At 35.2% G+C, this 23,543-nt stretch overlaps 5 protein-coding genes and 1 pseudogene across 5 annotated transcripts; 2 read left to right on the forward strand and 4 right to left on the reverse strand.

The window, feature by feature from the left end:
• Window positions 1-739: 739 nt before the first annotated feature.
• Window positions 740-2,252, reverse strand: LOC149479626 (trypsin, alkaline B-like). The gene is made up of 4 exons (XM_089708320.1): window positions 2,231-2,252; window positions 2,015-2,198; window positions 1,506-1,761; window positions 740-1,039 (listed from the first exon to the last, which is right to left on the reverse strand). Exons 1-4 carry the CDS (start codon window positions 2,250-2,252, stop codon window positions 740-742), a joined length of 762 nt encoding a protein of 253 aa, XP_089564446.1.
• Window positions 2,253-11,219: 8,967 nt separating this feature from the next.
• Window positions 11,220-12,914, reverse strand: LOC149479627 (trypsin, alkaline B-like). Its single transcript, XM_089708331.1, has 4 exons — window positions 12,869-12,914; window positions 12,515-12,701; window positions 11,720-11,975; window positions 11,220-11,583 (listed from the first exon to the last, which is right to left on the reverse strand). Exons 1-4 carry the CDS (start codon window positions 12,912-12,914, stop codon window positions 11,281-11,283), a joined length of 792 nt encoding a protein of 263 aa, XP_089564457.1. The 3' UTR covers window positions 11,220-11,280.
• Window positions 12,915-13,318: 404 nt separating this feature from the next.
• Window positions 13,319-14,941, forward strand: LOC149479628 (trypsin, alkaline B-like). The gene is made up of 4 exons (XM_089708332.1): window positions 13,319-13,364; window positions 13,641-13,824; window positions 13,929-14,184; window positions 14,463-14,941. Exons 1-4 carry the CDS (start codon window positions 13,319-13,321, stop codon window positions 14,766-14,768), a joined length of 792 nt encoding a protein of 263 aa, XP_089564458.1. The 3' UTR covers window positions 14,769-14,941.
• Window positions 14,942-16,602: 1,661 nt separating this feature from the next.
• On the reverse strand, window positions 16,603-19,436 carry LOC149479629 (trypsin, alkaline A-like; annotated as a pseudogene).
• A 1,070-nt stretch (window positions 19,437-20,506) lies between these two features.
• Window positions 20,507-21,976, forward strand: LOC149479630 (trypsin, alkaline B-like). Its single transcript, XM_089708333.1, has 4 exons — window positions 20,507-20,552; window positions 20,757-20,940; window positions 21,045-21,300; window positions 21,671-21,976. Exons 1-4 carry the CDS (start codon window positions 20,507-20,509, stop codon window positions 21,974-21,976), a joined length of 792 nt encoding a protein of 263 aa, XP_089564459.1.
• A 475-nt stretch (window positions 21,977-22,451) lies between these two features.
• LOC149479631 (uncharacterized) lies at window positions 22,452-23,459 on the reverse strand. The gene has a single exon (XM_089708335.1). The coding sequence runs from the start codon at window positions 23,457-23,459 to the stop codon at window positions 22,452-22,454; it is 1,008 nt and encodes a 335-aa protein (XP_089564461.1).
• Between the last annotated feature and the right edge of the window lie 84 nt (window positions 23,460-23,543).

Here is a 23,543-nt window from a genome sequence, read left to right on the forward strand (position 1 = left end):
TTCGGATTCACTAGTAGGTAGCAGTACAAATGAATTACAGGGTGGATGAAAATTTACGTTATGTAAATCTTTATTGTGGAAATTAACTAGCTCTGTTTGTAACGTTATAATAATATGTAGCAAGTGAAAATGAGGGGCCAGACAATCCTAAAACGATTGAATAATATTATTATAAGCTTTCACAAGTTAATAACTTGCAATGTTAGATACATACATATAAACATATTCATATTCGGGTGAAATCTTGCTACACAATTTTGAAGCAGATATCTTAAACAGATTGAACACATTCAATTTGGATAAAACTTTGAGACCTTCAGCTGAGTCATAATCTTCTTATATATAAAAATGAATCGCAAAATGTGTTGGTAAGCGCATAACTCGAGAACGGCTGAACCGATTTAGATAATTATTTTTTTAGTATATTCCTTGAAGTACGAGAATGGTTCTTATGTAGAGAAAACGTAAACATGTACCACGGGCGAAGCCGGGGCGGACCGCTAGTATGTAATAGATTTATATGGTCACAGGCCTGTTTATGAAGATAGGTCGATCCCAGTACATTTTCAATTATTTTTCCTCTTGCCAATTAGGATTGTTAGAGACCAGTCAAAAGATATTCATGGAGATAATAATAAAACAACATAGGTACGTCATTGACATGTTTTTATTTGAGTAAAATGTTCAAACAATCGGGTGCTGCATCCATCGAGCAGGGTAAATGGTAATGGACATTTAACTATTGAGCGTTCGTGATAATCCAATCAGAGAAAGCACCGACAGACGTGCTGATGGTAGGGAAGTTGGTGTCCTCGCAGCTCTGTGTGTAGGAAGCCACGCCCACTATAACATTGCGGTTGTAGAAAGCGCCGCCAGCGTCCTCATGGCAAGCGCTGCGCACGCCCCAGTTCCAATCATTGACACAGAACATGTTCCCAGTGATGGTCATGTTATACGGTTGATAAAGGTACGCGCAGACTTCTCTAGGCATCGATTGAAGAATTGCATTTTTGAGCCTGAATGATGGCCTCGAGTGGAACTGAAATTGGAATGTTTAAACTCAAGTCTTAGTAATACGTGTGTGATGGAAAAGTTTTTTAGAATTTCACGAGGTGCTCGTTTGTTACTCTTTTCGTAATTACTTGAACCATTCAGTACAATAAAAGCTAATTTAAATTAATTAACTACCTAACTACAGCTTTCCTGTCGATTAGTAATTTAAAATAGTTTACCTAACGGGAAACTTAATTAATATTCAGCACAATGCCAATAATAAAATGATCAGTGTTTAAACAATACGTACATTCAGCTACTTATTAATTCGATTAAAATGAAAGCTCTTTAAATCAAGCTTTTTAAAAGAGCATAATCATGTTATTTTCAAAGGCTAAATAAACCTATTACAGACAATTTTTGAATATCGACTTCCATCGGAAAAGTTTCGTATTTCACAAAGTTTTTATTCATTATTTCATAATAGCAATACGTCATAATTAAGTACTTACATAAGGGGCTCCCCATCCGGCGATGGTAACGGGAGAATTGTCTGGCAAGATATATCCCTGCTTGGCGATAACTCCAGGTCTTATAGACGGGGAGTACTCGAAGGGAGTGCTTACTCTAATGACGCTAATGTCAGCGTCGTGGGGTGCGGGTTTCGTGTAGTTGGGGTGGTTGCGGATAATGTCTATGTAGTGCACGCTGCCACCGTACTCACGGAAACTGGAGCCAGCGCGAATACGAGCGTAGTCCGTACTGTTCCTGTAATAGAGCATTTGTTTGGAAGAACGCATCGTTCACAGCGACAAAGATAAATAAACTGATACAACGCTTATGGGCCCGCTTCACAATAGGCGGCGCTTGGCGAGTAGGGGCATCTATAGGCCGTAATACCGTAATGGCGGCAAACATCGACAACAAATATGTTGGGCCAACGCTCCCCATTGTGAAGAGGGTCCATAACGTAAATTAATTGTAGCTGCTGTGAAAGCATTTAAAATAAAAAAGTACTTACTGTATAGGGAAGCAATGTGCAGCAGAAAGAATCCAGCGAGAAGATAAGATGTTTCCCGCGCAAGTTAGAGTCCAAGCTCCATAGAACGGGATGAAATGTTCAACTTGTACTAAAGAGGGATACCTCTCGATGGCAGTGTCCTCACCACCGACGATACGAGTATTTGGAGTACATTGAGAAATTGCTGCAATGAAGGCAAAATATTAGCCAAAAAACGGAAAATTAGCAAAATTTTCATTAAAAAGACAGTGATCGTCAACAAAATTGCGGCCAAATTTTGACTGCCAACCTAGTCGATATATATTCTCCTAATTATAAATATACATAAAAGTTTGGTTTTAGCAAAAAAACTGTGAACGCACTAATCCTGCTGTGGGATCTTAGACTATTATAAAAGAGTTGACAGACAACTCCGCCACAAGGCTTTCCAAAATAAAATTCGTCGCTGGACAGTTCTTTGTTATAATTCTAAGGTATTATGTAAAACAAAAATGTAATATTACATGATTTTAAAATAGTAAATACGGAGTTTTTTTGTTAGGAACTGCTTTCCGAACCGGCAGTTAATATTAAATTATGTATTTTAACGTTTCAAAAGTGCTTGAGTTGAAAGAATAAACTTATGAGTTTAAAAAAATTATGATATGATCTTTCTTCGATCATTTCATTCGATCTTTCGAGAAGAAAGCAAAATATAAAGAAGGTTAATGTCATGAAAACAACATACAATAATAAGAGGTACAATACAAAAAGAAAGTGAAACTTCTTTAGGCGCGTTTAGAGTATAATTTCAAGATAACGTCATGGCAATACCGTCATGGCAACGATTTTGATATCTTTGAATCTTGCTAAAGAAGTTTCACTTCTAATGCGTGTGCTCGCTCGGCACACATGATCTTTTGCACGCCTCATAAGCGAAGCGTTGAGGTGGGTACTACTGTCACTTCGCGCAAAACATCTGATTTTTCAAACTTAAAATGTCTTTATGTATCATACATTGCACTTGTAAGATAATCCATACACACACATATTAAGAAAAAACACTATTTTTAACGTTCATGATATTTTTGATGTCATTTTTGTTATTTAAACTAGTTAAAAAACAGTTTAAAAAAGTTCTGTCTTGGACGTCCGTGTGTCTGTATGTGCGGATCCTTTTTCTTGTTAACACGATAGCGACCGAAATACTTTACTAATCGAGTCTTTTTTTTTCTCTTACGCTGGAGTATGCTCAGGAATAGAACCCTTTCATTTTTCAGGGTCTGATTCGATGTGGTTTAATTGTTATTAAATAAACAAAAATAATAATTAATAAATATTTATTAAAAAAAAATTATGAGGCGTGCACTTTTGGATTTTCCAAATTATTTTTTTACCTGCTAGGAGCAGCACACCCATCAGAGGCAAGTACAGCACCTTCATTGTTGTTGTTGTTGTTTAATTGTATTTGACAACAAAATTTCTCTATATAAATAGGATTCTCCAGATATAAAATCGTGCATATCACAATTACGAAGAATTTTGATTAAGTTAATTTATTGTCATTTATTATCAAATAATAAGATTAACCTTAAGTAGGTACTGGAAATATGGATTTTTTATGTGCTTTTTTTTTAATACCAAAGAACTGTGAATGAGGCCTCTCGTACGCATAGGCACATAAACGAAGTATTGGCATATGGCATCCTACTTCCTACTAATTCCTACTAATATTATAAACGGGGCATTTCATGCGAAGCGGACACCGATTTAAGGGTCAGGTTTCAGATTTTGGTTATATTTTAACCTCAAACTCAAACATTTATTTATTTAATTAGACTTTTTCTAGAAGCACTTTTGAAAGAACGGCAAGAAGAACCGGCAAGAAACTCCATAGTTGCTCTTTTTCTTTTACATCATGTCAGTTTTAAAATTTAATTTTACAAAATACATAACATATACTATAAGAAGAATATTTTTATTTTATTTTACTTATAAATTTAAAAATAAATTCAAAATTAAAAATATGCGGTTAAACAAGTTATTTAACGCGGTTTATTTTTCAGTCATCAATTTATTTAAAAATTTCTTTTATTGAACTGATAATTACATTTGAAGTCGCACATGCTTCGCGCTTACTGACATCTTCAAAGACATGTATTTTAAAAACTAATCTTCTAAATGCAAAAATATTTCGTAAAAATAATTCGAGGATATTTACATACAGGTATAACATACTAAAATATAACCGAAATCTAAAACCTGACCCTGAAATCTTTGTCCGCTTCGCGTGAAAGGTACCAAATGCGTTTGTAAGGATGGATGTGTATGTTGTTACTCTTTCACGCAAATACTACTGAATCCATTACAATGAAATTTAGCACACATAGGTACCTAATATTATAGATAGAGGGTAACTTGAGGTTTTATTTCAAACAATACTGCTTCTTTTCATATTATATGAGGTAGTAGTCACACGTTACATATATTAAGAGCCCCTTGTACTGAAAGTTTAGGCATTTTAGGCACTGAGATGGCTCGCGCCCGCGTTGCGCAGGAGCCGGCGCGGCATGAACTCCGGTGACCTATGAAGGCGGGCGATTATGCCACAGTATAAATAAATCAGTAGTTCGATTTTATTTGCTATCGTAGGAATGTTGTTGATAAATAAATTTACTACTTATCCTATACCATTAAACGAGCAATATTTGCATATTTATATATTTGTTTGTATATATACAGTGTGGAAATTTTCGATGTGCCCTGAATGGAAAGTACTTGAAATACTAGGGATAGCAAATTTTTCTGAAAGGAAACATTCCTTTTTCAAATTTTATTTTATTATTCAAATCGATAGAAACAATATAAAAGATAATTTATTGTTAATTTCTCGTAAAAATTTTTTGGTCTATTTTATACATACATTTAAAGTTTAAAATGAAACTCTCGTTCTGGATACATTAATTTATTTTCTTCTGAAAATATTGGTAATAATAATTAAAAGCAAAACAAATAAAAAAGGCAAAATAATAATTGAATATAAGTATGTAATAAGTAAGTTAGTGTATTCAACCAACTTAAAAAAGTGTGACTATTTTACAACAATTTGAATAATAATCAATTAATGATTTGTATTATTGTATACAATATCGAAGCTTTTTAAGAAATGTATAAAATACTTTTTTATGAATTATTAATTATTATCATACATCATAATATTATGTTACCGGCAATATATTAAACCCTTCTTAGTAAATGTATGTTATTCCGAGAAACGGTCGGAATGAAATAAATAATATTCGTCACATTACCTATGATATCTTTAAATCTGAACTTTTCCTAAGTAGCAAATGTGGGTGGTTTTTGGGCTAGCGATTAACCAATATGAGGTCAAAACTAAAATCCAAGATGGTGCCGACGAAAATTTGAAATGTTTTCGTCATGGGTGTCATTTTCAAAGAGTTGGAGTAGCTATTAATCAATATGAGGTCAAATCTAAAATCCAAAATGGCGCCGACGAAAATTTGACAAAATTTCGTCACGGGTGTCATTTTCAAAGAGTTGGAGTAGCTATTAATCAATATGAGGTCAAATCTAAAATCCAAAATGGCGCCGACGAAAATTTGACAAAATTTCGTCACAGGTGTCATTTTCATGGTTTTTGGGGTAGCTATAATTAACCAATATGAGGTCAAAACTAAAATCCAAGATGGTGTCGACGAAAATTTTACATCTTTACGGCATGAGTTTCATTTTCAAGGTTTTTGAGACAGCTATGTACAAATCCCCAATGTTACCGTCGATAATTTGGTAAGTATATTTTTCTTACAACCGTTTACATATTTTTCGAGCAGAATTCAGAAACCTTGAAAATGACACCCGTGACGAAAAGATGTAAAGTTTTCGTCCGCGCCATCTTGAATTTTAGTTTTGACCTCATATTGGTTAATAGCTACCCCAATAACCATGAAAATGACACCCATGACGAAAAGATGTAAAATTTTCGTCGGCGCCATCTTGGATTTTAGTTTTGACCTCATATTGGTTAATAGCTTCCCCAAAACCCATGAAAATGACACCCATGACGAAAAGATGTAAAATTTTCGACGGCGCCATCTTGGATTATAGTTTTGACCTCATATTCGTTAATAGCTACCCCAAAAACCATGAAAATGACACCCATGACGAAAAGATGTAAGATTTTCGTCGGCGCCATCTTGGATTTTAGTTTTGACCTCATATTCGTTAATAGCTACCCCAAAAACCATGAAAATGACACCCATGACGAAAAGATGTAAAATTTTCGTCGGCGCCATCTTGGATTTTAGTTTTGACCTCATATTGGTTAATAGCTACCCCAAAAACCATGAAAATGACACCCATGACGAAAAGATGTAAAATTTTCGTCGGCGCCATCTTGGATTATAGTTTTGACCTCATATTTGTTAATTGCTACCCCAAGAACCATGAAAATGACACCCATGACGAAAAGATGTAAAATTTTCGTCGGCGCCATCTTGGATTTTAGTTTTGACCTCATATTGGTTAATAGCTACCCCAAAAACCATGAAAATGACACCCATGACGAAAAGATGTAAAATTTTCGTCGGCGCCATCTTGGATTATAGTTTTGACCTCATATTCGTTAATTGCTACCACAAAAACCATGAAAATGACACCCATCACGAAAAAAGTCAAATTTTCGTCGGCGCCATCTTGGATTGTTGTTTCATAAAAATAATATTTGTCATACTCATTGAATACAGATCAACCAACATCATAATAGTCTTTCTACTAGTACTTCAAAACTTTGCCGCTATTCCTATTCAATAACCCATAAAAAAGAGGATCTCAGGCAAGGTAATTTTTAAAACATAATTTTAAATCACTACATAGTATAAAACAAAGTCGCTTTCACTGTCCCTATGTCCCTTTGTACGCTTAAATCTTTGAAACTACGCAACGGATTTTGATGCGGTTTTAATAGTTCTTTCGATTCCCGGTCGAAGAAAATGAATTTTTGAAAATCTTTGAATGCAGTTCTAGTTCTTTTTAAAAATAAAGGATATTTGCTATCTCCAGTATTTCTAGTACTTTCACCCAGGGCCCATCGAAAATTTCCACACTGTATTTACAAACAAATATATTAATATGCAAATATTGTTCGTTTAATAGTATAGAATAAGAAGTTAATTTATATTTACAACAATAATCCTAGGATAACTAACAAAATCAAACTACTGATTTATTTATACCGTGACATGCTCGCCGTTTTACTCGCCGCTCGGTTCTAATACGCGAGCGGCGACTGCAACGTGGTCGGGAGCAAAACTAGCACAGGTCCTCCTTCGATGACGTCCGGCTGGACTCTGGCGGCACTGACGTGGTGCGCGCGAGTCGCATTTTACGTATTATATTTTATATAGAAAAAAATAAGGGCTAAATTAAAAATCTATCCAAAAATTTCCCTGTAAAACCTGATTAGTAAATGAAATGTCAAATTTTCATAAACATAGCGTTCCCCTAATTCTCATAAAACTGATTATGCTTTTAAAATCGATGTTACTTCTGATTTTTTTTTGATCGAGTCAAATGTTTAATATTGTGTTTTTATCCAAAAAAGTCACTAGATCAAACGTTTATCTGTGCTATATATTTTTTTAGGATTTTAAATATGATGATTTCTATCCAAAAACCATGATTTAGAAACATACATTTCGGAGCAGGGCCCCTTAACTTTGACAACGTTTTACTGCGGTTTTCCAGACATGAAAATTTATCTCTACATAGTGGATAGTGGAATATATAATAATACTAGAGGTCCGCCCCGGCTTCGCCCGTGGTACATATTTGGCAATAAAAGGTAGCCCATGTCCTTTCTCGGGTATCAAAATATCTCCATACCAAATTTCATGCAAATTGGTTCAGTACTTTAGGCGTGATTGAGTAACAGACAGACAGACAGACAGAGTTACTTTCGCATTTATAATATTAGTATGGATATACAGGGTGTAATCGTTAAGTGTGCACAGGCGATTTTTCCGTAAGTATTACAGATAACAAAAAACTTTAAACTGATATCGAAAGTACTTAACCTAATGAGTAAAATGGCGGTAATAAATTTTTAAAAATAAATCAAGAAATATCAAAAAAATTATCTTTAAACCCTCCCATACATTAAGTATGAAATATGAATATCCCATATACCTACATTTAATATGAAAGATTTTAGCTTTCTTTTTCTTTTTTTGGTTTTCTGCTTTAATTACTTCGCAAATTTGAAGTGACATTTTCCACGTTTTTCCGGACATTTTCACGCATTTTCTGGATATTTTTCGGGAATTTTCCAGGCATTTTCCGGACATTTCCCTGACATAGCCTGTAAATGTCTGGAAAATCCCCGGGAAATGCTCGGAAAATCCCCGGAAAATGTCTGGAAAATCCCCGGAAAATGCCAGGGAAATGTCTGGAAAACATCCGGAAAAAGCCCCGGGAAATGCTCGGAAAATCCCCGGATAAAGCCTGGGAAATTCCCGGAAAATAACCGGAAAATGCCTGGGAAATGCTCGGAAAATGCGTGGAAATTTCCGGAAAAACCGTGGAAAATGCCTGGAAAATATCCGGAAAATGCGTGAAAATGTCCGGAAAATGCGTGAAAATGTCCGGAACATGCGTGAAAATGTCCGGAAAATGCCTGGAAAATCCCCGGAAAATGCCAGGGAAATGTCCGGAAAATGTATGGGAAACATCCGGAAAATCCCCGGGAAATGCTCGGAAAATCCCCGGAAAATGCCTGGGAAATTCCCGGAAAATGTCTGAAAAATCCCGGAAAATGCCAGGGAAATGTCTGGAAAATGTCTGGAAAATATCCGGAAAATGCGTGGACATGTCCGGAAAAAGCGTGGAAAATGCCTGGGAAATGCCCGGAAAATGCTCGGAAAATGCTCGGAAAATATCCGGAAAATGCGTGAAAATGTCCGGAAAAAGCGTGGAAAATGCCACTTCAAATTTGCGAAGTAATTAAAGCAGAAAACCAAAAAAGAAAAAGAAAGCTAAAATCTTTCATATTAAATGTATATGGGATATTCATATTTCATACTTAATGTATGGGGGGGTTTAAAGATATTTTTTTTGATATTTCTCGATTTATTTTTAAAAATTTATTACGGCCATTTTACTCATTAGGTTAAGTCCTTTCGATATCAGTTTAAAGTTTTTTGTTATCTGTAATACTTACGGAAAAATCGCCTGTGCACACTTAACGATTACACCCTGTATATCCATACTATATGTATATGTATACTTCAGAATAGTATGACATTATTGTCAATTTACAACGAAGGCATCTCGGTAGAGTCTATTGTGTCCATTTACTTGCAACTACATTAGCACCTTTGCTAGTTCAGTATTCTGAAAATCTTGTTTTATACGTTTTCAGCGCCGTTTTTCTTCTGTAAAGTTTAATAAATAAATAAATTAATAAATAGATAACATAGAAGGAAATTATTGATCCTATCTCAGATCATTTTTAGGAACTTTATCATAGAGTTGGGATTAAATGAAGCTACTTTCATTGAATATTATCTTGTCGATATTAATTAGACCGTAACGCAATTTAATCAAAATTCGTTGAAATAACGATATTGCATCATTTTGTATCTAGTGAATTCTATTTAAATAGAGAGTCACATATACTGCGGACTTATATGAAAATTATCAACAATGAAGATGCCACGAATTTATCACAAAGAAACGAGGAGGCTTGCAGGTTATAAATACTAGGTACAGTATTTTCATCATAATGTTTTTTGTTATATTTCATTAGTGTAATATTGTTTTAAAAGTCCGCAATCACATTGACTACGGCAAGAATGATGATACATATAATTCAAAAGCGTTAAAATATTAAATAATTTATTTTGAAGAATCAAAAATATTAGATGTTCTTTATAGAGTGGCAACGCAGTTGGTGGCTCGCCCGGTGTTAAACGATCAGTAATGAACATTAACAGAAATGGCCTCTGTAAATGCGTTGCCTGCTTATATTGCTGCTTATGAGCTGAAAAGGGATCCTTTTTTATGTACTATTCGAAACGCTTGGCCAAGATCTGGTGGTAAGCGAAGATATGGTCTAATATGCAGCGCGATTCCCTTGAAGGTACCTGTTCACACTTCTCTTGAAGAACCCCAGCTTGCACACACACATTCATGAAGCCAGCTGCTAAGCATCCAGCCACTTGCGGTTGGGATATAGAAAGTGGAGTCGAACCGCTTAGCCCGCTTAGCTTTGTTTTTCAAGTTAAAAGTTGTATCACCATAGTACACCCAGACCCTATAATGTCTCTGTCGTAGTTATCTGGTTGAATCAGATTTTTGATTGACTGAATATTTAACTACTTGACGAGTTGTGAATGAACTCGCTAGTCATTCAATCAAATAGCAGATTCAAAGACGCGATTTCAACATCTCTAAAACCAAGCAACCAACATGCTCATACAGTGATCCTATTGCTAGTGTAGAGTAAATACAAAAATATTTAATTTTGCTGAAAAAGTTAAAAGCTTGGATTGAAGATTTTTACCGTTGAATAAACACATATACATTTAAACTACGTATGTTGTTTTATTATGCCCTAGATTAAATGTGAAGAAAAAGCACAACTAATAATAATGGTCCTTGTATTTTTCTGGGCAAAACCAGCTTCTTCCATGGTTAAGAAATCTATATAAATAAAAAAGAGCGTGTGTGCCGAGCACATGTGTCAGAAGTGAAACTTCGTTTGCATGATTCAAAGATACCAATATCGTCGCCTTACTCCATGACGTAATGGTATTGCCTTGACGCGACCTTGAAATTTCACTCTCAACGCGCTTATAGAAGTTTCACTTCAAAAAACAATACACAACAACAATTGCCATGAAATATCAAGAGCAGGTGATATTTCATGGCAATATAATGTTTCTACTTATGGATAAGTCCAATTTTGTCTGGTTTTTCTGACATGCATTTGATAGTCGCGTATAGCAATGGTGTTTATAATTTTATTACTCAAATTACATTTCAAAGGAATTAATATACCATTTATATGTCCGTCTATATGTAAATAAAACATTATATTCCAAAATTTAATAACCTTGTTTTGCATACAGGTAGAAGTTTTTCCTTTGGTTATTTAAAATTCCAGATACCCTGACAGAATTAGGCAGATAACAATGAAACAACGTAGTTTGATATTTATACCTCTTTATTTAGCAAGAATTTTCAATTAACAGGGCGTGAGTATATAATTACCGAGCATTAGCAACAATCCAATCAGAGAAAGCCGCGACTGAAGCGCTGACACCAGGGTAAAAGGGATCACCACAGTTTTCTCCAAAGGACACGATGCCAACTATGACGTCACCAGCGTACAGCGGACCGCCGGAGTCCCCATAGCATGCGTCACGACCACCCACGTCGAGGATTCCAGCACAAACCATGTTGTCAGTGATTGACTTTGATAAACCGTCTCGATAACGCCTCGCACACTCTGTCCTGTTTATCGTGTAAACGGTTACATCTTGAAGAATGTATGATGGCGGGCCGGCAGTCTGAAAAACGAATTTTTCATTTGATCTCAATTCAAAACACGGGAAGAATCAAGGAATTCGATATTTATTATTTACGAGGACGCTGTATCGTGTGCTTAATGTGCTTGTATAAGCAGTCAATGAATTGTATACTCACATAAATACTTCCCCAACCAGCATGCACAACAGGATAATTGTCTGGCACAACAAAGCCCTGACTGACAATAGTTCCCTTTTGGATATACGGTGAGTACACCACAGGTGTGAGCAGTTTGATAACACCTATGTCTGCGTCGTAGTAGTATCCGTCTTGGTCCTCGTAGTCGGGGTGATTGCGTACAAAGTCTACGTAGTGCACGCTTCCACCAGTCATACGGTAAGTGGAACCTGCTCGTATGCGCATGAACTCCACTCTATCACTGTAATAGAGCGTTTCATTTAGACTTATTAAACACTTATTAGCTATTAATAATTTTATTTTAAGAGACTTCAAGACCTTGCAAGCATTCGTTAATAATACAACGAACGTAATGGTCCCCTATCAGCCATATATCAACAATCGCAGCTAGCTCTGTCAGTAGGTACACAGTGCAATGCCTGTATATTCTAAGGGCGTATTCAGAAAGAAAGCTCGAAACTTATAAGCGCTTACCGGCGCTTGTCAGCGCTGCTAACCCGCGCAGGAAAATAAAATAAAGCGCCAAAAATTTCAAGCTTTCTTTCTGAATACGCCCTTAAGCATATCTTTTTTGCTGTAGTAGATCGAGGAAGTCATTCGCTCTTATTTTGCAATCCTGTATTTTTGTGTGCAATAAAGAATTTTTCATTCATTCATTCAAGTCATTATAAAACAGGCTATATATATGTGGTCCCCTTAAAGAAATGAGACATTTTACGTAAACCAGTATCTATTGCGATAGTACTTGCTTGAAATTAAAAAAAAAAGAATTACTCTTCGTTGAAACAGTGTGCAGCTGTAAGAACCCAGTAAGTAGTTAAAATATTGGCCGCACATTGCTGATCCCAAATTCCATTCCAAGGGCCAAAATATTCTATTTGGACCAAAGATGGATATTTCTCAATGATTGTGTCTTGACCTCCGACAATACGAGTGTTTGTAGTTTCAGACTTAGAACATGCTGGAAACAAGAATAATAAATATTATGTAGGTTTTATTCTTTCACGAAAAAACTGCTGGCCGTATTTTGATGATTTTACAGTAATATAAGTTTAACATGAGACATAAAAGTAATCTTACGCGCGCATATATATTATAATCATGAAATGAATTATAATAACTATTTACTTGCAAGGAGCAGCACACCCAGAAACGGAAAATACGGCATCTTCATTGTAATAGCAGTCAAAGCTTAGTTTCCAATAAAGGAGTTTCTCTTTATATAATATTATATCGGATTAACAAGATATCACTTGTTCTCTATCTCTAATTACGACGAATTTTGATTAAATTATATCGTCAGAATGCATATCAAACGTTATAAATAATAAATTAAGTTGATTCTTTTCTAGGATTTCAAGTTTTAGCTAATCCAAGCATTGTTTGTCATGGCTTTGAAAAAATGAAAATGAAGTCGCGATTATTTATCATTTATCTTTAATTGATAGGACAGTAGCTTCCCTTAATCGATTTAGTCGTAATGCTTGATAGTGCACTTGATAGTGACTGTTTATCTTTTGAATCCTATTTAAATAGGGAAAACCGATTTTTTATGGATTAACATTGACAACCGTAACAATGAAGATGTCGTACTTGCCGCTGTTGGGAGTGTTGCTCCTAGCAGGTAAACAAACAAATTTTATTAAAAAAACATTGTTGGTCTGAAATTAACGTCAGCGATTTTAAAGTCTATAATATGATTTATTTGATTCAACTGTTTTTCCCTGTTATGGTGTTCCTTTTAATATTGTCGTTTCTTATTTAAATATTGTAACTTGTATATTTTATTTGTAGATATTTTCTTATCATATTTTTATAGTAATTATTTCTTACCTTCTCGATCAATTATTATTTATGGATAACTTATATTTTGGTACTTACTATATTTTTATGATTGCAGGACTTTCTCAGTCTGAAACTCCAAACACTCGTATTGTCGGAGGTCGAGACACCACTATCGAGAACTATCCATCTTTAGTGCAAGTGGAATATTTCGACCCTGGCTCTGGATTTTGGCATCAGGATTGTGCGGCCAATATCCTCACTACTTACTGGGTTCTGACAGCGGCGCAATGTAACGAATAGTAATTATTTTTCTCCATTTCATTTAATTTCAGAGCAGAAACTGATACTATTAGAATATCTTATTCCTTTCAATTGTTTTATAAATGCAAATGCTCTTTTGCAGCACTAGAGATGAGTACACTCGTATTCGAGCAGGTGCCACTTACCGTGAGACTAACGGAAGCGTGCACTACGTAGACTTTAGCCGCAATCACCCCGACTACATACACCTCTACTCCTACGACGCCGACATTGGCCTCATGAAACTGCTAACTCCCCTGGTGTACTCGCCGTATATTCAAAAGGCAACTATTGTCAACCAGGGCTTCGTTGTGCCAGACAATTACCCCGTTGTGCACGCTGGATGGGGAGACATTTACGTAAGTGTACATTTAAGTAAACTTTCAAAACCACGGTTTTATATTTATCTATTCTATAAAAACCTATGCTAAGTAGTTCAGAGGTAGTTCAATATTTTTAGACAGTAAGTGCACAGATTAGAAAGTAGTTGTTTACCTGGGTTTGATCCTAGACAGAAATGCCTATGCTATAAGGACAAAATTATTTTTTTCCGAAGTGACATTCCGAATTGATTGTATTTTTTAAATTTAAGTTGAAGCTTAAATTTAGGAGCTCAATGGAATAATTCTAATTGCAGACCAATGGACCGCAATCAGTAGTACTTCAAAATGTAACAGTCTACACGGTGAACACACAAGTGTGCGAATGGCGTTGGGGACACGGTTTGTCATCACCAATCACCAAAAACATGATCTGCGCCGGTGTCCTCGAAGAGGGTGGTCGTGACGCTTGCCATGGCGACAATGGTGGGCCGATGTATATTGGTAACGTCATCGTCGGCATCATCTCCTTCAGATATGAGAACTGCGCTGATGCCTTCACACCTGGTATCAGCACTTCTGTCGCGTCATATTCTGATTGGATAGTCGCGAATGTTCGATAATTATCTACAGAAACTAGAAAATATAGGGTGATTAAAGGGATACTAAGAAATTTAGATTTTTCCCATTTTTTTTAATTAATGTTGCTCACATAGTTATCAAGAGTTTTATTATTTATTATTTTTCTGCACAAAGACTTGAAATTATTTTAAAAAGAAAAAAATCTACGCTTAACAATTTCAATTATAAACTTAACACACTCTCTCTTTAATTTGATCTCTTAAAAATTTGAATGTCTGCGTTGAATGATTTGTTAAGATATCTGTCAAATGATAAGAACTGGAAATAAAGTAAATGTTTATTAAACATTTTTATCTAATAAAGTTAAATATTTTATATCAATGTGTTTAGTTTTTATTGTGGTAAATGGGACGATTTTATAACTTTATTGCGCTTTGATAATTATATTATTATGCTATTGAATAGAGTTTCTTTTACCTGTGTTAACATTTAAATCATGAATTTCTAACCATTCTATTATATTTTTACCTCTAATTGAATTAATAACGGATTGGTAGTCGGTAAGATTGTTATCGGCAATAATAATTATTGATACGTCGTCAGCAAACAGTACACATTTATGCAATGTTTTATTGGGCAAATCATTTATACATACAAGAAATAATAAAGGTCCAAAGACACTTCCTTGTGGCACTCCACTTCTATTATCTTTAGGAGTGGATCTGTGCATTCTAACGTTTATATCTGAGTGTGCGTGAGCTATTTCTTCGTATTGTTGACGATGTCTTAGATAGATTTCGAGCCAATCAAGTGCTGGGTCCTCTTATTCCATACGGATTACATTTATGGAGGAAAGTTTTATGATTAACAATATCAAAGGACATCATTTTTACTATATAAGGAGAATGTAGCCAATGACGTTGATTTGTTCTTTTGAAACCCACACTGTTCTTCTTTAATTATGTTAAATTTTTCTAAAAATGAATTTAATTTCCTATACATTTTTTCAAAGACCTTCGCTAAAATCCAGGTCAGAGTTATGGGTCTGTAATTGTTAAGCATCTGTTTATCACCTTTTTTAAACATCGGCTTGACTATTGATTGATATCTTTAGGCAGTCTGGAGAAGTGTCCTGTTCAAAGGAAAGGTTTTTAAGGTGGTATTATCTAAATGTAAAGTAAAAAACTCATATGTTTCACCTAGGTGTAACGATAATTGTCACAAGCATCTAATTTATTCAGCAGAATCAGAAGCAGCAACAAATTATGCTTCAGTGGTAAAGACGTCTATAGTCATTTGCTTCTGACTGGAGCATGTTATTGGGCCACCATTGAAAAAAATATGTATCTCGAGGTAGAATTTTTAGTGTATTATCTCTTGCTAAATCTAAGTCAGAATATTCTATGAAAGCAGCTGGAGCTCTCACTATATAAACAATACATAAATCTTTAGCAGCAATCAAATATCTTACAACACGTGTAGCAGAATTCACATGTTGTCTTTTATGAATGTTTACATAGTTTTACACTGTTTACATATCTATAAAATAAGTTTACTATAAAACTTATATGTCTCGCCATGAAATTGAATATAAAAATAAAAGATAACCTATTAATTCTCTATAAAAAAGCGACTTTATCATAGACATTTTTTTTTAATTATTAGATACATTTACATCAGTCGGAGTTTTAACAAGATCACAATCATACAAAATATTATTATATTTTCTGATGAATGACAATGAAATTTTAACCTTCATTTGAAATTTGGAAATATACCTTTTACCTGTCTGTATAGCTGTAAATAATACATTATTTTAAACTGACACTTAGCGAGATTAAAATGAAACAAAGTAGTTCATTTCAAAGTAGTGATACCTCTTTATTTAGCAAGAATTTTCAATCAACAGGATCGGGATTTTTAATTACCGAGCATTAGCGATAATCCAATCAGAGAAAGATGCGACAGAAGCACTTACACCAGGGTGATAAGGATCACCACAGTTATTTCCAAAGGACACTATACCAATTATGACGCCATCAGCGTACAGCGGACCACCGGAGTCCCTTTGACAAGCGTCACGACCACCCACGTCGAGGATTCCAGCACAGATCATGTTCTCAGTGATTGATGATGATTCACCGTCTCCATAGCGCCTTGCACACACTTCTCTGTTTATCGTGTAAACGTTTACATGTTGAAGAATGTATGATGCCGGCCCATTAGTCTGAAATAGGAATTTATCTTTTTAAATCAAATTCAAAACAATTCATTTGCGTAATTTTTTTTTTACTACCAGCGATTTGGAATAACAATTCTACCGGGAAGAATCGGGAAGCAATTCAATACTTACTCTATACAAAAAAACTTTGCGCATAACTACGACACAATTAAAAATAATTTTAAATTAATTATCAACACTATTAAAGTATCATGTGCTTTATGCTTGTGAAAGCCAATGAAATGTATACTCACGTAGATACCACCCCATCCAGCATGCACAACAGGATAATTGTCTGGCACAACAAAGCCCTGGCTGACAATTGTACCCTTTTGGATATAAGGCGAGTACACCACAGGAGTGAGCAGTTTCATGACGCTAATATCAGCGTCGTGGGCGGGATGATTGCGCACTAAGTCTATATAGTGCACGCTTCCACCAGTCATACGGTAAGTGGAACCTGCTCGTATGCGCATGAACTCCTCTCTGTCTCTGCAATAGAGCATTTCATTAAGATGTATTAAAAACTAATTTGTTATTAATAATTTTCTTTAAGGAGACTACAAGACCTATAATGACGCATATACTCGTTTATACAACGAACGTGATGGTCGCCTATCTATATAGCTAGTCTCTGACGGTACATGGTCGGTACACAGGGCCATACGCACTCATGCTTACGTGTGTCCAGAAATAAGAATCCCACACAAATGAGAGCCAAGTTCAATGCTTAGAATTTATTTGGTTGTTGATTGTTGTTGTTCGGTGAAAAGAGTATTGAGATCTAAATGCGGGACAAATTCTACAGCTAAAAAAGAAAATTGAAGCGACAACGGTCGTGGAATGTTAGAACATTATTGTATACTTTTTTATGAAGTGATTAATGCCTACCGGCGTTGAAATGTTGGTGGGTATTCATTACGATATCAATATAAAATACATACCTATGAAAAAAAAAATATAAGTTCCGTAACCTAAGCAAAATATATTTACTACATTTACTACTTTTCCTAACCTAAAAATATTGTCTACTATCGCCAATAAAAAAATGACTGTATCATGAACGCTTACATGTCTTAAATATATATACACACTAAGAACTCAGGTCTATAAGACCTTGAAGCTGTAATAAAATCAATATTCTATGACAACGCAATTAGAAGAAATAGCAATTCAAGTCGCATATTCTTAAACTCGCAACTACTTGCAACTTGCTAAGGGAATCAAAACCTACAAGGTACTTCCAGTGAACACAGGGACTTGAAATTTGGTTAAAAGCAATGTCTTATAGCACAAATAAAGGAAAATGAATCCATTATCAAAGTAGATTATACAGGTTGGAAATGTTCCATGGGTCCTTAAGTACGAGATAGTAAATGTTGCTAAAATGAAACATTCCTTTATTTTTAAAAAGAAATAGATCTGCATTGATTTCAGCATTTGGGCCGACATAAAATTTCGACCTGTATAATCTAAAGACTAAAGCATATACTGCGAGGAAGGCATATAAAAACAGGCTTCCCCTTAAAGAAATGAGACATTTTACGTGTTGTGGCTACTGTAATAGTACTTGTTTGAAATAAAAAAATAATTACTCTTCGGTGAAACAGTGCGCAGCTGTAAGAACCCAGTAAGTAGTTAAGATGTTAGCCGCACAATCCTGAGCCCAAGTTCCAAAATAAGGGTTAAAATATTCCAATTGTACCAAAGATGGATATTTCTCAATGATTGTGTCTTCACCTCCGACAATACGGGTGTTTGGAGTTTCAGACTGAGAAGTTGCTGCAAACAAAAATATAGGTTTATTACTCTTTCACGAAAATTTTAATGGACTGTATATATATAATAAAAAAAATAAATCGAAATGTGTTAGTAAGCGCAAAATTCTAGAACGGCTAAACCGATTCCGTTAATTCTTTTCTTATAATATTCCTTGAAGTACGAGAGTGGTTCCTATGGAGAGAACATACCTGTAGCACTTCTAGTGTTGCAAGTGTTTATGGGCGGTTGTGACCTCTTAACATCAGGTGGCCGACCTGCCCCTTTACTTGCTCTGACATAAAAAAAGGAAACATGTTCCACGCTCGAAGCCAGGGCGGATCACTAGTATTATATAGTAACTAGCTATGCTCCGCGGTTTCGCCCGCATTGCATTGTTTAGCGTGATGATATTATATAGCCTATAGCTTTCCTCGACAAATGGGCTATCTAATACCGAAAGACTTTTTGGAATCGGACCAGTAGTTCCTGAGATTAGCACATTCAAACAAACAAAATCTTCAGCTTTATAATATTAAGTATAGATATAGAATATATTAACGGGTTTACATCAGACAACGGGTTAACATATGAGCTGAATTTGTTGATCTCCCGGGTTCGTCCAAAGGTTAAGCCACGCGGCACTGCCACTCAGTATATTATATAATAACAAAAACTAAAATAACTAACCTACGAGGAGCAGCACACCCAGAAGCGGCAAGTACGACATCTTCATTCTTTTGGTTATGAAACTTTAGTATCAAATAAATGAGATTTTCTTTATTTAAATAGGATTCACAGATAGACCATTGTTTTATCACTATCTATAATTACGACGAATTTTGATTAAATTAAATTATATCTAATGTCATAAATATAATAAATTAAGTTGATTCTCTTTTCTATGATTTAGCTAATCTTTGGCAGATAAATCGGGCATCGTTGTTTACGTTATACATTTTAAGTAATTATTATTGCTGTGTGTTTGTTATGGCTTTAGAAAAATTAAAAAGAAGTTACGAATGTTTATCATTTATTCTATTGAATGAAATTTATAGACCAGTGCCGATCCCCTCAAAAATGATAAAAAAAAAACAAAAAAAAATCACAGGGGGTTGAAACCCCAATAGTAAAGGTGGGGAATGTGATAAAAATGAAAGGAAAAACATATTACGGTCGATCCGAGTTCGGGAAGTGGGAGAGGGGAGATCTACAACTTTTGTATTTCTAGATTAAGGTGAAAAATTGAAATGACCAAGTTTTGGGTTTTTTATTTGTCTTTTTCAAAAAAAATTTTTCTACAAAATTTTGTGAAAACTTTGTTACTAACTCAACTGTCTCAAATGAACTGCAGTTTATTCGTGTATACTTGTTATTTCGCTTTATTTCAACTTAATACTAAAAAATCTACCTAATTTCCAATATTGAAAATTCGCACGTGCAAATATCAGCTTTTTGCAAAAAGTCGGAGAGAACAACAACAACAAAGATTTCAACGAACTTCAGTTCGTCTCTTCTTTCTGAGGGTGTAAAAAAAATATACATGAACATAGTAAATGTTCTCAGGAAATAAATAAATTCAGTGCAATAATGAGCTTTTACTTAATCACGCACATTTCTCGAACTCAATTTATTTTCCCTTGTATGGGTTTTTCTTATGACCTTGGTCTAGACAATATTTTCCATTAATCAAATTTCGTCGTAATGCTTGATAGTGCACTTGATAGTGACTTTTTATCTCTTAAATCCTATTTAAATAGGGAAAATCTAATTTATTAATTAAGATTGACAACCGTAACAATGAAGATGTTGTACTTGCCGCTATTGGGAGTGTTGCTCCTAGCAGGTAAACAACAAATTTTCTTTAAAAACATTGTTTGTGTGAAATTAACGTTTTTAAAGTTAAACGAATTTAAACGATTGTAAAGTCTATAATATTATTTGATTCAACTATATTTCTTTTTTGTGATGTTCCTTTCATTCAACATATTTTTTGTTTACAAAATTTATGGAAATTTTTTATTTTGGTACTATGTTTTCATGTTTTCAGGACTTTCTCAGTCTGAAACTCCAAACACTCGTATTGTCGGAGGTCAAGACACCACTATCGAGAACTATCCATCTTTAGTGCAAGTGGAATATTTCGCCCCTGGCTCTGGATTTTGGCATCAGGATTGTGCGGCCAATATCCTAACTACTTACTGGGTTCTGACAGCGGCGCAATGTAACGAATAGTAATTATTTTTCTTCATTTCATTTAATTTCAGAGTAGAAACTGATGTAAGTAGAATATCTTATTCCTTTCCATTGTTTTATAAATGCAAATGCTATTTTGCAGCACTAGAGATGAGTACACTCGTATACGAGCAGGTGCCACTTACCGTGAGACTAACGGAAGCGTGCACTACGTAGACTATAGCCGCAATCACCCCGACTACATACACCTCTACTCCTACGACGCCGATATTGGCCTCATGAAACTGCTAACTCCCCTGGTGTACTCGCCGTATATTCAAAAGGCAACTATTGTCAACCAGGGCTTCGTTGTGCCAGACAATTACCCCGTTGTGCACGCTGGATGGGGAGACATTTACGTAAGTGTACATTTATGTAAACTTTCAAAACCACGGTTTTATAAATATCTATTCTAATAACACCTATGCTAAGTGGCTAAATATTTTTAGACAGTAAGTGCACAGATTAGAAACTAGTTGTTTGCCTGGGCTGCGCTCGGTTTGATCCTAGATAGAAATGCCTATTCGAAAATTTTGTAACTTTTCAAAGACAAAATTATTTTTTTCCGAAATGACATTCCGAAATGGTAGTATTTTTTTTAAATACTACTAATTCGGAATGTGTTAATTCATCATCATCATCAACATTATCATAAACTCTTGTAAGAGTTCTCACGAATGAAAGTTGAAGCTTAAATTTAGGAGCTCAATGGAATAATTCTAATTGCAGACTAATGGACCGCAATCAGAAGTACTTCAAAGTGTAACAGTGTACACGGTGAACACACAAGTGTGCGAATGGCGCTGGGGACACGGTTTGTCATCACCAATTACCAAGAACATGATCTGCGCCGGTGTCCTGGAAGAAGGTGGTCGTGACGCTTGCCATGGCGACAGTGGCGGGCCGATGTATATTGGTGACGTCATCGTCGGCATCATCTCCTTCAGATATGAGAACTGCGCTGATGCCTTCACACCTGGTATCAGCACTTCTGTCGCGTCATACTCTGATTGGATAGTCTCGAATACTCGATAATTATCTACAAAAACTAGAAAATATCGGGATTACCAAAATTTCAAACTAATGTTGCCTACATGTTAATAAAGAATTTTATTATATTTTATTATTCCGCACAATGACTTGACTTTATTTTAAAAAGCAAAAAACCAACGCTGAACAATTTAAATTATAAACTTAACACACTCTCCTTAATTAAATCTCTTAAAAATTTGCTAAGATATCTATCTGCTAATTGATATGAACATAAATACAGTTAATGTTTATTAAACCCTCTTCTATTTTGCACGCCTCATAATCGAAGCGTTGAGGTGGGTACTACTGTCACTTCGCGCAAAACATCTGATTTTTCAAACTTTTTTTTTTTTTTTTTTTTTATTCTTTATTTTTCAAGGGACTTTGTCGCTTAGCGACCACGTCGTCCCGTAAATTCCATTAACAATCAACACTTAAATATAAAAAATATAAGTACAAACTGCAGTAAACAATGCAATCAATTTTGTAATCCAACATCGGTCAGTCTGACCAGCACCCGCACCTCTGCCGACGAGGGACAAGTGAGAATGCTGTTCACACAACCGACATTGTTAATACAGCGGAAGACATTATTTTGTTGTCTAAATTGCGCGTTCCGAACACACTCCAAGAGAATATGCTGCACATCTTCTACAATACCACAATCATTGCACAACGGAGAATCGGCTTTCTGCATTAAATGTGCAAACTTATTCGATGGAATATGTCCCGAACGTAATCTTAAAATTGTTGTCAACGTCCTCCTATCGCATACAATCTCATCAAGCCATGGGTACCGAGGTACATGTGGTTGGATTGTTCTGTGCCAAATTCCTTTCTCCCGCGATCGTTCATCAAAATATTCCTGCCAATCGGATAGACATTTATCCCTCACATATTTAAAATGATCCGAGTACAATGGAGCGACCTCCAAGGGTACCCCATCTATTGCTGCTTGTTTGGCTAATAAATCAACCTCATCGTTCTCTTTGAGCTGAATATGAGAAGGGATCCATTGTAAGGTTACTTCCTTATTATTAGTTTTTAAGTTCAAAATTAACTCTAAAATTTTATAGGCAATCGGTACTCCTCTCACTTGAGAGGCACAGCGAGCCAAATGTTGCAATGAGCTTTTAGAGTCAGTTAAAATGACAAAATGTCCGAAATTTAAAGATTGAATATAAGCCAAAGCTTCCGCGATAGCAATCAATTCCATATGCATAATGGATATCTCTGAATCAACTTTGAACTTAAGGCTGCATCCAAGAAATGAATCCAACACGGCCGCACCACCACTACTTGCGCATTTAGAGCCATCAGTGTAAATTTTATGATGTGCTCCATATTTATTAAGGATGAATTGGGAACAAATAGCCTCAAGAGTACGATGATGGTAAGTGCGTTTGGCACGATCTACTGACGGGATGGTATCTGAAATAAAATCCTGAACATTAATATTACTAACCCAAGTGTCCATCGAGAACATCTCAAGTCGACCACAACTCTGTAAACTCAACGAAGATAATCCGGCTTGCGATCGAACAAGAAGGGGAAGCTTTTTATTATTCCA

The sequence above is a fragment of the Colias philodice genome, chromosome 20, assembly GCF_061535455.1.
Source record: "Colias philodice isolate Cphi_HAF_F1 chromosome 20, ilColPhil1 Martin Lab GWU primary, whole genome shotgun sequence".
Classification (NCBI taxonomy): Eukaryota; Metazoa; Arthropoda; class Insecta; order Lepidoptera; family Pieridae; genus Colias; species Colias philodice.